General features: G+C 44.3%; 1 protein-coding gene across 16 annotated transcripts in view; it reads right to left on the reverse strand.

The window, feature by feature from the left end:
- Nucleotides 1–17,997, reverse strand: part of Txnrd2 (thioredoxin reductase 2) — a 124,822-nt gene that overhangs the window by 97,196 nt on the left and 9,629 nt on the right. For all 16 annotated transcript variants that reach the window (XR_001505104.2, XR_001505105.2, XR_001505103.2 and 13 more), the window contains exons 3-8: nt 15,833–15,889; nt 15,221–15,365; nt 14,475–14,549; nt 12,567–12,645; nt 11,880–11,942; nt 7,296–7,366 (exon numbers count right to left, since the gene is read on the reverse strand). Coding sequence is in view for 13 of the 16 variants with exons in the window: in XM_048785156.1 (XP_048641113.1) it covers nt 7,296–7,366; nt 11,880–11,942; nt 12,567–12,645; nt 14,475–14,549; nt 15,221–15,365; nt 15,833–15,889 (490 nt within the window). In the remaining 3 variants the exon portion in view is untranslated. The remainder of the gene's footprint in view (nt 1–7,295; nt 7,367–11,879; nt 11,943–12,566; nt 12,646–14,474; nt 14,550–15,220; nt 15,366–15,832; nt 15,890–17,997) is intronic.

Genomic DNA, 17,997 nt, shown 5'->3' on the forward strand with positions numbered 1-17,997 from the left:
CCTGTTCCACTCTCTGGGAGGCACACCCATATAAGTGACAATCTTATAGGAGCACCTGGGCCCTTGGCAGTCCTTCCAGCACAGGAAATGCCAGTCAGGCTGCAGAGTTCTGGATGCCCCAGAGAGGCAGCACCAGGGTGAGGCACCCCCAAAGCTTCTACCCCAGCGGAGTCTGGCTCTGGGCTTGCCTGGGATCTGGTAGCCCCATCCAACCCCTTAGGCACCAACATTGGGCCTGCCAGAGCCTCTGTGCAGGCCAACTGCTAGGAAATAGATGTTATCTCAGGTCCTGGCTCCATAATATTTTAGCTGCAAGGACACAGACAGATGGGTAGAGAGGCTTAACAGTCTAGGAACCAAGTCCCAGGCAGATAGCTGGTATCCCTTTTGCTGAACACAACACCAAAGGAATGTGTACACTAAGCAGAGAATGCAAAAGCAGAAAATGCAGGGGTGATTTGTTCCAAAAAAAAAAAAAAGAATTGTAGCTCTCCCTAAGATAAAATTTACCTTTCTCCCTCTTGTACTTAGGAAAACAGAAAAACAGACATGGTATCTGACTGACTTCTGAACTTCATGATAAAAGAGGTCAAACAAAAGCTCCTCCTAGGACAAACTGAAGTGTTAAATCAGCCCAAGTTATAAAAACACTCTCCCTGCTTCACAGGACCCAGAAAAATCCAAGGACAGAGAACCCTGAAATGCTAATGTGGCCACAAGAGAGTAGATAGTCCTGAGCTGGCTTTGGTCTCCTTCCAAGAACCAGTGGGCAGCCCAGGGAATCCCTGAGTAGAGCTGGGAGCTATGGATGAGATTGATCCCCTGTTCTATAAGCCTCCTGGGACCTGCACAGGGGCTACCCAGGTGGACAGCAGGAACAAGGTGGTCTTGGTTGCTATCTGGAAATAACAACTCAGTTATTGAACTTTAGACTAAGTCCAATGTAGGGAAAGAGTTTCCCTGAGACAGCCATCCTTTTCCTGATCCTAATGTTGCCAGCTCAGGGCTCAGATTTGTAGAAAGTTGACCTTCATACACAGCAAGCCCCAGATCAGCTTCCCAGGAGGTAAGTAGGTAAGTAAGTAATAGAGTAGCTGTGATCCCTTGCTTCAGGGTTAGGGTATCTGAGCCCTGAAACCTGGTATTAAGGGAAAAAGGCAGAGCCCAGGACTTTGGAAGTGCAGAAGGGAGAAATCAGGGATGCTAGACCTGGGCAGGCTGGGCAACCAGGACTGAGTTTCTACCACAGTGCAGAGGAGCAGATGGGAAGAAGGCAAGGGGTAGGTTCCTCTTAAAATATCAGACTCCTTCCAGGCCACACCTGGTTGCATTTGAATCATGACCCCAATGCTGTCTCCTTAAAGGAGCTTTGGGAAGCAAGCTTCCCTTTCTCACCTTCTACAATCCCTCCACAGCAATGGCCTTGATTTCTGAAACAGAATGGCTCAGCCATGCAGGGCCACACATCCACTCTATATCCCTACTTCTACAGCTGCTGGTGAACAGCTATCTACAGCGGCCATTATCTCACTGACCATTCTTCCTGAAGAAGCCCCTGCTACCTGCCCAGGGGACCCTGTCCCTGCCCCAGAATTATCCTCATGTCTTCCACCTATTTTGGATTTTGACAGAGAAATAAACTGAAAAATGGAAAAGCAACCAATCTGGGCACAAAGCTGATATCCAGGTGGCCAAAGCTGAGTAGGTACCAGCATGGAGTTCCACCCAGGATTTTGTACTGGCTGGTCCCAGTCCCCTGAGATGGGAGGACAGCTCCTTTTCCCCAAAGGTGCAGTTATGAGGATCTGGGGCAACCAGGAAGGTCCCTGACCCCATCGGGCCTAAGGGTCCCACCTCCCACAAACTAATGCTGCCTTCCCAGAGGTTCTCTACACAGGGTTGATCATCTTCACAGATACTGACTCAGGTGCTTAGCCTACTATGTGGCTGACAAATATAGCTATTTGCCAGCACCCAGCTGTTGAGTGAAGGATATCATTTAATTCTATTTCCTATGAACAGGGCTCAGGCATGATTGCCCCATGCCTGTCATCTCTCTAGCCATGGGCTCCCTCTCAGACCTGGATGTCATCCAAGAAGCCAGGGTGGGGATGGGAGTAGAGGTGTTCCTCACATAATGCTCAAGGGTAAAGGCAGCATGGAGGCTGAAGGGCCACAGGCCTCACTATGGGCTCAACTTATTTCATTTCTCACTGCATCCCATGTAGACAGACCTGAAAGAAAGTTCTACCATGGTGCAGCTGCTTATGCACATACAAGTAGAGGAAAGGAAGTCTTTGTGCTGCACAACTCCCCAAGGACATGGGTTGGGACAGAAATGACCCATCCTTAGTACCGAAATGTCAACCAGTAGATGTAGTGTCCACTGCAGACAGAGGCCCAAGGAAGCTGAATATCCTCAGCCACTGAACTGGCCTCCTGGATGGGGCCAAGTCAAAATGTCCCCACCAGGCTCCAGGGCACTCTGGGGCCAGAGGGGCAGCCCTAAGGTCCATATTAATTTCAGCTCCATTTTAAAGGCGAGTTAAAATAAACATGGGGAATATTTATAAGGCAAATAAATCTGGCAGAAACAGCCCCTCCAAGTGTGAGTGGAGGCCTCCCCCTCAGCCCCAGCCCAAGCTGATAAAATACAGAAATGCTACTGTAGACCCTCCGGGCTTATTTTGACTGCTGCGGAGGAATGTAACATGTAAACACTGACTCCCATATTACACTGTTACAACTTGCATTAACAGCGCTGGACAAAAGCTGCATTTTCACAGAAGCATCGTACAGGGATATATCTCCAGCTTAATTTTTAAAAAAACCATTTCCTCACATAAATCATGCTCAGAACTAAACGGGTGACTGATACATTGCAAACACTTTTTTTCTTAACAATAACATACCTAGATTCCTTCTAAACGAAAGAGCTTTAAAAAAAAAACAAAAAACTTTGAATTTTTTTTTCCTGAAGAAAATAAACACTGAAGTTTCTTTCTTGACCAAAATATCTGAAGCCTTGTCTTCCTAGCTGAGTGGGCTGCCCCTAGAACAAGGTCACATAGGAGAGGTCCCCCAATCCTGTACCATCTCACTAGAGGGAGGTCCTTCCTGGGCTACACTGCTGTGTACATCCACAGTCTGTGTACACCTATTTTCTGATCATAACTCAGAAAATGCTAGTCTTTGGTGACAGTTCAAGACACTGACCTGAGCTTATGGGAGGCCTCAGCCTGGACAGAGGTGTCTGGCAGGGCCTGGTTTCCAGGGTTATTGAATCTTCAAGATTGTTTCATGATGGGTCTAGCACATAAAGCACTATGAAGAAGCTGGAAAGCATGAATAAATTCTACCAAGAGAAATCAATGTAAAAAAAAAAAAATCTTGGAGGTGAGGCAGGCCTTTCTGAGCATGTAATAAATCTAAAAGCCATTAAATGTAAAAAGAGATTTAAGTTACATTAAAAAAAAAAAGGAAACCATTTGTACATCACAAGTTCAAAGACATGAGAAGCTGAGAAAATCTGCACCATGTACGACACAAGGTCGCATTTCTAAAATACAAAACAGCTGGAAGATAAGAAAAAGATAAGGGAATTGGTGGGGGGAGGGAAGGAGAATCAGCTAGGCACAGTGGTGCACGCCTATAATCCAAGCAACTTGGGAGGCTGAGGCAGAAGGATCAATAGTTCAAAGCCAGTCTCAGTAACTTAGCAAGGCCCTAACTAACTTAAGAGAAAACCTGCCTCAAAATAAAATATAAATAGGACTGGGGATGTAGCTAAGTGCCCCTGAGTTCAATTCCTGGTACAGGGGGAAAAAAAAAAAAGTCATCAACAACCAAATAGAAAGCAGGTCAAGGACCAATCAGTTAATTCACACAAACATGTACATACTCACATGCTCATAGAACACACTCTCAATTTCAAATACAGCCAATAAATACTCAAAAAGATGACTGATTGTGGCCCATATAACCTATCAGACAGTAAAAGGAGTAAAAGGTAAAAACAAACAAACAATAACAACAACAAAAACAGATAAGGGGGTAGGTGTGGCAGTATATGCCTAGAATCCCAGTGACTCAGGAGCCTGTCAGAAGGATGGCAATCCCCAGTCTCTCTCTCTCTCTCTCTCTCTCTCTCTCTCTCACACACACACACACACACACACACACGACCAGTTAAGGGAATGGGGATATAGCTCAGTGATGTAGTCTTGCCCAGCATATGATGTGCAATGCCCTGGGTTCAATTCCCAGCATTGAAAAAATAAAATAAACAAACAACAACAAACAAACAAACAGAAAAAAAAACCTAAAAATTACAGCATAAAGGAAAAAAGGAAATAGTGATAATGTGACAAAAATTTAGGCTGAGCATGTAGCTTAATGGTAATGTGCTTGCCTAGTATTTATAAGGCCCTGGGTTTGATCTCTAGCACTGCCACAAATATAAATAAAAAATTTGAAAAAAATATCACCAATTCAAAAGATAAACCTTAATCTGGGGATCCTGTGAGAGGCAGCAGACAGGCAGATACAAACTAGGATGAGCTCAGCTACAATTTTAGGGAGAGGATGGAAGTGCCATAGGCAACAGGTATCATGACCATTCCACTGGAATGGGAAGAGAGGGTCCTTTCTATTTTATATCTTATAAAAAAGCTGTTGCACTAGGAGTGATGGCACATGCCTATAATTCCCGCAACTCAAGAGGCTGAGGCAGAGGATCATAAGTTCAAGGCCAGCCTCAGCAATTTAGTGAGGCCCTAAGCAACTTAGGGAGACCCTATCTCAAAAAATAAAAGGGACTAGGGGTATAGCTCAGTGATTAAGCACCCCTGAGTTCAATCTCTAGTACAAAAATAAATAAATAAATAAAAGCTGATGCCCAAGTTATGGGGGATAATGGAGAAGTAGGCAGAAATACATGTAGGACAGGGTATAGCCAGCCATATGTTGAGGTTGAAGGGCATCTGCCTTTGGAGTCAGCTTTTCTAAGTGTAGGAAAGACCCCTGAAAGGTATATATAAAATGTATAAGACCACCTCATCCCATCAGGACCAGAAAATAACTGGTGAGGATATGGAGACATTCTAACCCCACTGCACTGTTAATAAGAATGTAAGATGCTGAAGCTGCTATGGAAAACAGTTTAGCAGTTTCTTATAAAGCTAAAGTTTCTTAAAAAGTACAGTTACCATAAATCTAGCAAATCTACTTCTGGGTACATATCCAAAAGAATCAAAAGCAGGGACTCAAATAGATATGTGTATACCCATATTCAAGGCACTATTATTCATAAAAACCAAGAGGTGGGAGAGCCCAAGCACATACTGGATGAATGTACAAATGAAATGTGATATATACAATGCAATATTATTCAATTTTAAGAAGAAAAGAAATTCTGATGCATTCTCCAATATGCAGAAAGCTAGAAGACATGATGTTCAGCAAAATAAGCCAGTCATAAAAGGAAAAATACTGTGTATGTTCACTTACAGGAGGTAGTGAGAATTGTCAAATTCATAGAAATGGAAAATAGAATGGTGGTTCCAGAGGCTGGGGTGTGGGGATGAGGTGTACTGCAGAGTTTCAACTTGCAAAAATGAAGAGTTCTGGAAATGGATGATGGTAATAGTTACCCAACAATTATTAGTGTATTTGACATCACTGAACTGTAGACTTTAAAAGGTCAAAATGATGGGGCTGGGGTTGTGGCTCAGCGGTAGAGTGCTTGCCTTGCACATGTGAGGTCCTGGGTTCGATCCTCAGAACCATTTAAAAATAAAAAAAATAAAATACGGTATTGTGCCCAACTACCACTAAAATATAAATATATAAATATAAATATATATATATATATATATATATTTAAAAAATAAATAAAAGGTCTAAATGATAAAAATTTATGATACTAGAGATTTAACTCAGGGGCACTCTACCACTGTCTTATATCGCCCCCAGCAACCCCCCACTGTTTTTTTTTTTTGCAGTGCTCGGGATTGAACCCAAGGTTTCACATATGTTAGGCAAGTGCCTTACCACTGAGCTATATCCCCAGCTGGTCTCAGTCCTTTTTAAATTTTATTTAGAGATAAGGTCTCTCTAAGTTAAGGAGGCTGGCCTCCTCTCTAAGTTAAAGAGGCTGATCTCAAACTTGTGATCCTCCAGCCTAGCTGGGATTACAGGCACATGCCACCAGCAAAATGGTAAATTTTATGTGTATTTTTCATCATTTTAATAATTGAAAAAATGAATAAGTAATATTTATGATACAAGGTAAGAAAGATAAACTACTGAGATATTCATTCATGATAGAAAGGTCAAAGAAACAATACCACAACCATTTAAGAGACTCCAGACCTGATCCCAAAGATGCCACCTCATTTAGTGTGAATTACTGAAGGCAAGTAGAGCATGTGACACACACAGACACTCCCCACAAATACATTTCAACACACACACACACATACACATCTGCATTCTCTCTCTCTCTCTCTCTCTCTCACTCACACACACACACACACACACACACACACACACACACTGCCCATCTCTGGGACTTTTCTACCAGGATTTCCTTATGGCCAAACACTGCTATTAAACAAGCCTCTGCTGCCCTCTGGTGGTTCCTCTGGTCCCTGCAAGCTGGAAGTCACACTTGCAGCCATCAGAAGCTGCCTGGACCTGGGACCCCTGGACCAGTTGCACTGTGAGCATGTGGACGTACTTAATGCATGTGTGCCAACTGCATGCTGCTGGTATCAACTGGGATGTAACTTCTGAGGCTTTTGGATCTTTTTCTAGATTTCAAGCAAATGATACTGAGGACATTTGATTGAGGCCCTCCCTGATGTCCCTAAGGAACTCTAGGGTTCCGGGGAACCATGCTGAACAACTACTGACCTAGATAATAAATGGCTGACTCACTTTATGTGACATTTGTGCTATAACTTCTAAAACAGTCATAGCACACAGCATCAACAGCCGTGCAGAGAGGCACACATGAAAGTCTTTCTTTTTTTCATTCTTTTTTAATATTTATTTTTTAGTTTTAGGTGGACACAATATTTTATTTTTATGTAATGCTGAGAATCGAACCCAGTGCCTCACACATGCTAGGTGAGCGCGCTACCACTTGAGCTACATCCCCAGCCCCTCTTTCTTCATTCTTCTAGAAAAACTGGAAAGAATGGACTGAGAAGTGAACAGTGCCATGGACTCTAACAGACACTGATGCTAGCGAGCAAAAAGAGGATTCTCATCCTGGGCATGCTAGACCTTACGTTTTTCCAGGGGATTCCTTCAGCCAGAAGATGTCATCACTTGTAATTCCATATTCCAAGGCACCTTCAATCTATCAAAGAAAAGAAGATCAATATGACAGGAATGCCATTTGGTCTGTCCCAAGAACCTCCTCAAAGAGAATGCTTCTTTTGAAGAAACAACCAGAATCACACCCAGCCCACACGTGGAGAAGGTTTCTCTTCAAACTTGAACAATGGAAGTTGTCTTCAGGTTGTAACCTCTCTGGGGATAGAAAGTGACCTGTCTATATATCAAATTCAGTGTGTGTCTGCCTGGGTGGCTCTTTCTGCTCTCTGAAATTTTCCACTTGACCTTGATGCAGATAAGAGCATGGGGCCTTAGAAAAGCATGGCAGCTGTAGGGGCCACACAGACAGAGAGCTGGTCCTCCCATGACTCTGTCTGGGTACTCAGTAAGGGAGGAGATGGGGGCATGCAGACCAAGGGAGTAATGCTCAGGTCTGGGGGTCCAGTATGAGAGAGAAGTGGGTAAAGAGGTTGGAAAATCAGAGATTGGGGTTTTAGCTCAGTGGTGGAGTATTTGCCTGGCACGCTCAAGGCCTTGGGCTCAAAAGTAGGAAGGAAAGAAAGAAAATCAGAGATCAGGAGAGCTCTGCAATGTCCCAGTGACAGGGGCCAGGCACCAGAGTAGGACAGAAGAAGAGGATAAGCATCACGGGCTGAGAACAGGTAGGACATGGGGAGTTGATGGTTCTGAGGACACGAGATTGCAGGCTAGACACACCAGAAATCCCTCTGAGACCATTTAGGATGAGTTCTGTGCCCAGGAATGATATAGATCCTTTGATATGGGGCAGCTAAGCAGGTGGGGGAGTCCCAAGGTCATGCATCCTCTTGGCCTTATGAAAGTTAAGATGTGCTGGTGGAGAGGAAATAGATTTCAAACAGTTTACAATTCCAACTGGCCAAAATAAAATAAAGTCATGAATTTCTCCAGTTTGCACAAGGAAAAACAAAAGGTCTGAAAATCAAAGGGACTTAAACAGAAGCAAGTTTTGGCATGCACTCAAGGAATGCACACCAGGGATAGCAGTGGGCAGTGGAGAGAGTGGATCAGCCACTGAGCTGCCTTCTCCAGGACCTGGGAACTGTAGCTCCAGTTTCCTGTGGGAAAGCAGAGACACCAGCAGTACAGCAGGGTGGAGCAGACCAAGGAATGTCCATAGGGCACTGAAGCATGGGGGCATATACAGCTCTGCTCAGCACCCTTAAGGAGCTGAGGTGACTATGGCCCTGGGGACTTACAACCACCAGAGCCTTACTCCTGGCTGATGGGGTCACTTCAATCCTGTCCACTGAATCAAACTTGAACGATGGCACTGTGTCATCTATGGAGCCAAGCAGTCTGCCTAAGGGCCACCTCTGTGCACAAGCAGCCAGTGCCACCTTAGAGATTGCTCTTTTTGACTTGCCAGACAGAGGTCCCATGGCCCTCTGAGGACTGGGGGAACTCATATTACTCTGGTCTCTTTTCTTCCCCATTTTTTAGGGCAAGCACAGAACAGAAGTAGAAGTTGAGGGTTTAGATGTTCACACGTTTCTGTTCCCATCTAAAAAGGAACCCTTTGTTCTTCCTCCATCCAAGCTCCACCTGGGTCTAATCAGAGGCTGGTGTGGCTTCCAGGACCATGAGACCTGTGGGCTTCATGAGCTTTTTTGCAGCTAACATGTTGAGGGCTGGTAACATCTAGGTCCCTGAGAGACTTGTGAGGATGTAGCCTTAGCCAAATTCCTGTTCCTGCTTCTTACTTTCCCTGTAGCAGCTCCTCCATATCCCCACCCAAGCTCACTCTGTGGCCCCTTCCTCAACTCTGCCCTCCAGGAGGACAGAAAAGCCCCCTCATCCCAGAAGACTGGGCCAGGAGATGATGTCAGCAGAATAGGACCTCCCAAAATCCAACCCTCTGTGAAAGCAGAGAAAAAACCGGCAAGAAAGTTCAGATTCAATTTTTTTTTTTTTTTTTTGTAAAGGGGATTGAACCCAGGGGTGCTCAATGTGGATCTGAGACTGAGATCCTGAGGAACTGAGCCACATCCCCAGCCCTTTTTATTTTTATTTATTTTTGGTACTGAGGCTTGAACCAGGGGCACTTAATACTGAGCTGCATCCCCAGCCCTTTCTGTATTTTATATTGACACAAAGTCTCACCAAGTTTCTCATGACCTTGCTAAGTTGCTGAGGCTTTGAACTCACTTTGAACTTTCCATCTTCCTGCCTCAGTCTCCTGAGCCACTGAGATTACAGGTGTGTACCACCATGTCAAGCATTTATTTTTTATTTTGAGACAGGGTCTTGCTAAGTTGCTTCAAGCCTTACTAAGTTGCTGAGTTTGGCTTTGAACTTGTGATCCCCCTGCCTCAGCCTCCCAAGTCACTTGGATTACAGGCATTCACCATTGGGTCTGGCCAGATTCACCTTTTCAGAGCTCTGAAAAATCAACTAAGAACTCACAGCAACACAGGGAATACTGAATCAAGAGAAACAGAGGGAAGTCAATAAGAACAGCATCTCTATGAGGAGAGTTTAACTTACCCTAGTCCTGTCTCCCAGTCTTAAAAAATGACAGCACCAGAGATAGCAAGACAGAGCTGGGTGCCTTGCAAAGCCTCTTTCCCAAAGAACACTAGCATTTGAGCTGGCTGGTAGGTCGTAACTTTACTCCAGTATGGCCAGTGCTAAAAGCCTCTCCCTGGGCATCTGGCCAACATTTTATCTTCATGGCTTCCTGAGGTGATGGATAACAGGTAAGGCAAACAACAGGTGAACCAAGAAGTTGAAAAAGAAAAATTGAGGAATGAATATTCACAGGTGCTCTGAAAAGCTCCACAATATCTCTGGGTATCTAGAAGGCCAGGCAAATGCATTGGGTTGTGCACACATCAGGAAAGACTAAGGGCTCTCATCTTGGGCTAACCTTAATCTCTGCACAAGCAGGAAGCAAAATAGAGTTATTTACTGTCCAACTGAGTGTTGACAGCACCCTGAAAATGGACATAGTCCTCAACAAAGACTGGGAGGTTTCATGGTTCCAGATGTTTAAGGAACTCTCTACTTAAGTCTTTCACTGAGCAAGCAGACTTCAGTAGCCACATATAACAAAGAACAAATACTTTATAAAATTAGTTCAAATAAGTCACCAAACAGCAAAACAACAGAAAAATTCTAGAGAGGAAGGAGAATCTGATTTCCAGCATTATCACAATAACTCACATTATTTGAAAAGTTCAACTTATCACAAAAAATTATAAGATATGTAAAGAAACTAGAAATTGTGGCCTTTGTTCATTGCTGGAGGGAATGTACACCGCTTTGTACACTGCTAAATGGTATAGCCACTTTGAAAAACCATCTGGTAGTTCCTCAAAAGGTTACAGTGACCATATGATCTGAATTCCTTTCCTAAGTAAATTCACAAGAGAAATAAAAACCAAATCCCCCAGAAAACTTTTACACAGATAGCCACAGCAGCACAGTTCATAATAGTTAAAAAACAGCAAACCACTGAGATATTCATTGTGGACAAGTAGATAAATAAAATGTGATCTACACATACACTGGAGTATCATTCAGGCTTAAAAAATAAAGGAAATTCTGGCACATACTACAACAACATGGATGAGCCTTTGAAATAAGCCAGTCACAAAAAGACAAACTGTGTGAACCCACTTTTTTGTGTATCTAGAATACTCAAACTCATAGAGACAGAAAGGAGAATGGTGGCCATCAGGGGCTGGGGGAGAAAAGGACGGAGAACTGTTGTTTAATGGGTGCAGAGACTTTGTTTGGGATGATTAAAAAGTTCTGAAGATGGAAGTTGGTGACTGATGGTTGTGCAACTCTATGAATGTACTAAAAGCCATTGAATTGTATTTATAAAAGGGTGAATTTAGGATATTTGAATTTATTTCAAATTTTTTAAAAGTGGGGGAGGAGAAGAAAGATAAAAAAGGCTTAAATTTTCCATGCTCCAACATTCTGAGGTTAAAGAGAAAAGGAAGAGTCAACAATGAAGACTTAGAAGAAAGGTCACTAGGGCTGGATGTGTTGTCATGAACCTGCAGTCCCAGCTATAAAGAAACTGAAGAGGAGGGTCACTTGAGCAGAGTAGTTCAGGGCCAGCCTGAGCAAAACAGTGAGACTCTATCACTTAAAAATAGAGAGGGAGGGAGGGAAGAAGAGAGGAAGAGAAAGAAAGGGAGGGGAGAGGGAGGAGAAAAGAATGAGGAGGAGGAAGAAGAAAAGGAGGAGGAGGGGAGAAAATGGAAGAGGAGAAGGAACACTAGTATGAAAGGAAAACAGGCTCAGTGATACCCAGGATCTAACTAAAGAGTGCAATAAGAATAATTCTGAGGATTCAGCAATAGAAGAGATCTCTGGAGACCTCCAGTTTCAGCAGAATGGATTCGAGAGAGAACTGAAAAGGAAATAAAGATGTATAGAAGAAACAAAGGGGTGAAAGCTTTGATGTGGGAAGCATGTAATTCTATGGACCATTAATTTGCTCAGGGGTGCAGGGGAAGCTGGGTTTTGGGGACACTCACATGTGTGGGGTACCTCGGCCGTCCTCCAGTAGCAATGACGATGTGGTCAGCTGAAAGCAGAGTCTGAGAATAAACCAAGAAAGCTGCAGATCAAACTGTATACTATGATCACCCAACAAAAGGCTCAAATGCCTGCTGGTACGGCAGGACAACAGTACCCTTCACTATAGCCCCCTACCAGTAGCTCAGAGTCATACAGAGCAGGGATCTGTCAAAAGTCTTTCAGACAGGAGACAACAGGAGGTTACAGGTGGAAGGGACAGGGTGATACTCCAACTCCAAGCACTTCACAATTTACAAGTACCCAGCAGGCATCTTATCTCCTCAAATCACTACAAAATTCTGCAAAGAGGTTGTAATCATGCTCCCTGTCAGCCCATCACCCTGAATAGCTGGGCAGCTTGACATGATGTGCATCCCATGCACAAACTGTTAAATATTTTTTTTTTTTTTTTGGGCAGAGCTAGGGTTGGAACCCAGGATCTGACGCATGCTAGGCAAGCACTCTATCACAGAGCTAAACTCCCAGCCCTATTTAATCATTTTGAAGAAGTGTGACCTCAAAGGAAGTCGTTAGTTTAATTCCAGCAGTGCTTATTACTAGAACAACACTTAAGCTGAACAAGACTGGACCCCAGGTCCTCAGAATGCCTGGAGAGAATCATGAGGGGCAAGGTGAGCATTTACCTCTTTCCCACTTTTTGCGATGCCACAAACAGTGTGCTTATTGATGAAGCTGGCTTTGATGTTAAAGTACTTGACTTTTCTGCAAAAACAAAAATAAGGATTTTCAACATTTCCTCTGCAAATTAAAATTCAGTGATCAGATTAGAATGGATATCATCATATAGACTGCTAAAAGATAAGCTTTGGAACTGAGAATATACCTCAGAGATAGAGAACTTGTCTAGCATGTATAAGGCCCCAGGATCCTTCCCAATACTGCAAAAAATAAAACAAACAAACAAACAAAAAACTAAAAAAAAAAAAAAAAGCAAAAAAGGCAAGGTCCAGCCCAGGATCTGGTACCTATGCTAAGGTGCTTGTATGAACATGAGCAGAATACCATGCTGGGAAACATGAGGGTATGAAGGGCATCTTGCCAATTCTCTATGCTTCCCTGGTACATGGTGACCATAGGTGTCAAGGCAGGGACAAAAGTCAACTCAGAACTGTCCTGGAAACCCATGTTCAAGCCCTGGTAGGCAATGACAAGGGCCAGGCCTTAAGCCTAGGCATGTACCAACAAGAAACTAAGGTGCCTATCATGTAGGTGCCACCCTCTCTGCCTTTAGGACTTGGTGTTGCCTGAAGGAGGGGCTTAATGTAGTTGGTGGGGCCCAGCAGTGGTCAGGTACATAATATGCAGAAATGATCCATGCAGCTAGGGGCAGTGTACACATCTGTAATCCCAGTATCCAGGAGGCTGAGGCAGAAGGATTGTGAGTTCGAGACTAGCCTGGGCGACTTAGTGAAATCCTGTATCAAAATAAAAAAAATAAGGGGCTAGGGATATAGCTCAGTTGGTAGAGTGCTTGCCTCACATGCACAAGGCCCTGGGTTCAATCCCCAATACCACAATCAATCAATCAATGAAATAAAAATAAATTAAAAAAGAAAAATGATTAGGAGTGTAGCTCAGTGGTAGAGTGCCCCTGGGTTCAATCCCCACTACAACTGAAAAAAGAAAAAAGAAAAAAAGAAATGACCCACACTAATTATAAAGACCATGCTATCTCAGAAGTTCTTAATAGTTTGGAGATGGGTTTGCCTCCTCATTGTGCATTATCTCCACCTCCAAGCTCTGTGCCTTTCTGGGCTATCTGAGCTATAGGAAGCTCCTGTACACATGCCCTTCACTTATCATGACAATAGGAAACAGCTGTGTGATACAGAGGAACATAGCATTATTCATAATAATGAAAAACTGAAACAACCCAGGTCCCTGCTATTCTCCCTTTAGGGGTGGCTGTGAATTGGGCCTGCTTTGCACCTGCCTGGGAGCTGCCTGGGGCCAGAAGAAGGATGGCAGAGCCTACTACCTTCAGAAAACCAAACTTGGGAATATGGAGCTCCATATGAAAGACAAGACACAAAAAACTGTAACAAAAGGTGGCTTAGTTTTCTGGTAGGGTAACTGGCTGGTGAAGTCCAGGCAGTGGACAAGGGGGCCAGCTTCCTTGGTTCAGCTTCCCTGGCTTGAGTGGGAAGCTGCCCATTGTGGAGTCCCAGGAAGACCTCAGGCCTGAGGCCTCCCTGTCCCTGAATGACCTCTTTTCTCATCAGGCTCTGGCTATTTGGATATATGTCCCTCTTTAACTCTTCATTGTCCCTGGGTTCTACTCAGTTCTGGGCCTCGAGGGCATCCCCCACTTCCCACAGCAATTGCTCTGTCCACCCCTTGTCTGTGTTCCCACCCAGGAGAATGGACCCCTTGTCCTATCTTGGCTGTGCATTTAGAGCCTACCAGGGTTTACTCTGCACAATCAGAAAGAGCTTGTCCAGGTATGAATAGAATTTGGGAAGGCCAGGAGGGGAGTTTTCCCACTGAGGGCCTCACTACATAGCCACTAAGGACTGTGGAAGTCTCAGTACCTGTCCTGCAGTTGGACACGGTGCCCCCAGTTCAGGGACTTCACATGGTTTTGCACAGCTTCTGCCATTTTCCTCCTTTGAAACAGAAAACAAAATGTAAAAACCACAATAGAAGTGTTAACTATGGCATCTCAAACAGACTAGATGCAAATAGTACATTTATCTAAATATTAAGAAGTGGAAGTGTGTCTAAAGGAGTACAATGTGATGTTCTTCCTCATGGGCATCATGACCTCTCACCAGAGTTTGGGGCTATGAATCTTTGAAATCAGGAAACAGAGGCTTTGGCCCACAATCATTCAAATGTAGTGGTTCTGCATCCAGGACGTCATACCTGGCAGGCAACATCCTGTCTCAGTCACCTGTATGTGAGCTCTGAGCAGAACCATGTCCTACTGCCTCCATCAATCTTCTTCCCAAAAGAACTAAACCGAAGAGGCTTTATGTCCCCACATTGGCCTTTGGGGCTGGATCATTCTTGGTAGGCCTATTCCATGCACTGTAGGACATTTAGCAGCATCCCTGGGTTTTACTCAGGAAATGAAGCAAACCCTTCCCCGACCCAGGGAAAACCAAAAGTGTCTCCAGAGATTGCCAAATATCTGGGGATTCAGGTTCAGAGCTACCCCTAGTTGAAAGCTCCTGTCCTATAGCTGCTCCCAGTGAGAGTTAGTAGGGAATAAATCTCTTCCTCTACTTAAGAGTAGCAGAAAAGAACTGGGAACTTCCCATAATGAGCTCCTCACCAGTCATGCCGGATGGGTTGAGCCACCTCCCAGCCATAGTGGTGGGCATCCTGGATCATGCCCCCAAGCAGTGCCGCCTGATGCATCAGCTTCTTGGGGATGCAGCCCACATTCACACAGGTGCCGCCAAGGCCCCACTTGGTGCCTGCAACATTGGGAAGTGCACTTTTTTTTTTTTTTTTTTTGTAGTGCCAAGAATCAAACCCAGAGCCTTTCACATGTTAGGCAAGTACTCTTTCACTATTTTCATTGGCCATATTCCCAGCCCTGGGAAAATCACATTTGAATTCATATACAGAGACGCACAGGAGGACTTCTGCTCTATGGTGGTTTAGAATCCCTTTAAGTGGCCATTGTTCTGTAATTCAAACATGGCCCAGGTGAGCCATACCATAGGAATGTTCTCTCTGTAACTGTGTTCAGCACCATTTTAAACATGAGGATAAAGAATTTTTAAAATAAAGACAGTTTACATCTGAAATAGGACACTCTCCAGAGACAATGAACAGAGGGGGACAAATGATTTTGTATCAGTCACCTTCTATATATGAACTAGGTTCCATCTCCCAAACCCTTCCCTAGGACACAAGGTTCCTATCAGGGACTGCCTACCTTGGGGAGAGGGCTCCACATAGTCGACTACAGCCACCTTCCTTCCCAGTTGAGCAGCTAGAATGACAAAAGAACTGAAGATAAGCACAGCAGGAAAGGTGGCCAGGGGCTGGGGAACAGGGGCTACCAGGGGCCCATAAAACTGAAAAGAAGGTGGGGAAGGGCCTGGGCTAGCTTCTGCCCTCATGGTGGCCAAGCTGATAATGTTAGTGACTCTGTCCCATCTACCCTGGTATTCTGGCCCATAAGGCCACACTGCCTACTAGCTTTGCACCAACTTCCTGACCTTCCCACTGTCCAATAAGCTATGTTGCTCAAAGGAGGGAGCCCTTAGGCCTCTTCTCATACTGCAGCCTTCACATCCCCTTCCAAGATGACATTGGGACCAATCCCCACTTGGCTCTTGCTCCTATTAGTTTCAGGACCATATGTTTGGAATAAATTCAGTGCACACCTCAATTACATAGGGAGTATCCCAGGAACAACCCACCTCCCTGGGAGAGGACCCCTAATCTCTATCTGTTCTGGGAAGCCCAGACTCTTCTCACTGGCTCACCTCTTTTCCAAATAGTGAGAATGAACATGACCTGGCCTCATCAGGGCATTTACTTGCCTCCCTCTCAGGTTGAAAAACATCAAAGTTTAGAAGTGAAACATTAAGTCCAAGGTTGATCATCTCCCAGAGAAGAAGGGGAGACCTAGAGTCTAAACAGATTCCCTGCCATGTAGCTACCAGTTGACCTCCCAGTCATTAGCAGAGGGTTGAGGGCCTCAATCCTCAGGTTTTGAGGCCAACTCTTGAACCATTAGTAGAGTTAATTAATTGCCAGGCATCCCTTTGATTTACCTTGGGAAGTACATTGGTAAACCCTGGGCCCTGGATTTGACTATCTCTGAGGGCATGCGGGGCTTAAATTTCATGAACCCAGAAGTATTCAAAACATAAAAGAACACAAAAATTCATAGCTATTAGAAAGCAAGACTAGAGAACAAAGTTTTAGAAGGTTCTTTTTTTTTTTTTTTTTCCCTTGCAGTACATGGGATTGAACCCAGGGCTTACACATGACAGGCAAGTGCTCTATCACGAAAGTATATTACCCAGCTCCCCCCAACTTTTTTTTTTTGTGTGTGTGTGTGTGTGCAGGGATTCAACCCAGGGTGCTTAACCACTGAGCCACATCCCCAGTCCTTTTTTTTTTTTTTTAATGTGGTACTGAGGATCGAACCCAGGGCCTCGCATGTGCTAGACGAGTGCTCTACTGCTGAGCCACAATCCCAGCCCCCTACCCAGTCCTTTTTTATATTTTATTTAGAGATAGGGTCTTGCTGAGTTGCTTGGGACCTAAGTTGCTGAGGCTGGCTTTGAATTTGGGATCCTCCTGTCTCAGCCTCCCAAGCTGCTGGGATTACAGGTGTGCATCACCATGTCTGGCAAATCATAATCTCTTTTAAAAAGTTTATTTTGAGATAGGGTCTCACCAAATAGCCCAGAGTGGCCTCAAACTTGTGATTCTCCTGCCTTAGCCTCCTGAGTAGATGGGTTTACAGTGTGTGCTACCACACCTGGCAGAAGAGTTCATCTTAAAAATCTACTTTCCTCAAGTGATTAATGATGATAATCCAGCTGGGTACAGGGGCATTTGGCAAGAGGGTTGCCAAGTTTAAGGTCATCCTGGGCAATTTAGCCAAAACTTGTCCAAAAAATAAGATTCCCACACTTAAGTTAAAAGCTTGGGCTGATGGGAATCATTAAAATATCAATGTCAAACTCTCAAGTCTGACCATGATGGAGCAACAGTGGCCAAATTTAGCCTTCCACCTGAAACAACCAAAAATTCAGACAAAATATATGAAACAATAAATTATTAAGACACTGGACATTAGGCAACAAAGGATCCGAGATTCAAGACGTGAACAAGGTGAAATTGACTATAGAGTTTCCTGGATCCAACATTGCAGGTAAGGCAGACCCAGTGAAAGAGAGGAGGGGCTGAGATTCTGAGGTGTCCAGAGTTCATGGGACAGAAAGAGAGGGAAGAGCCAGATCAGCACATGCACTTGAGGAAACTATCTGAGTCTGAACTACCAAAAGGATTAGAGCAGACAGCACTTGCACAGGGCAGGAAATAGTGCCCATTCCCAGAAGACAGATAAAAAAATATATA

Source organism: Marmota marmota, unplaced genomic scaffold (assembly GCF_001458135.2).
Source record: "Marmota marmota marmota unplaced genomic scaffold, marMar, whole genome shotgun sequence".
In the NCBI taxonomy this organism is placed as follows: Eukaryota; Metazoa; Chordata; class Mammalia; order Rodentia; family Sciuridae; genus Marmota; species Marmota marmota.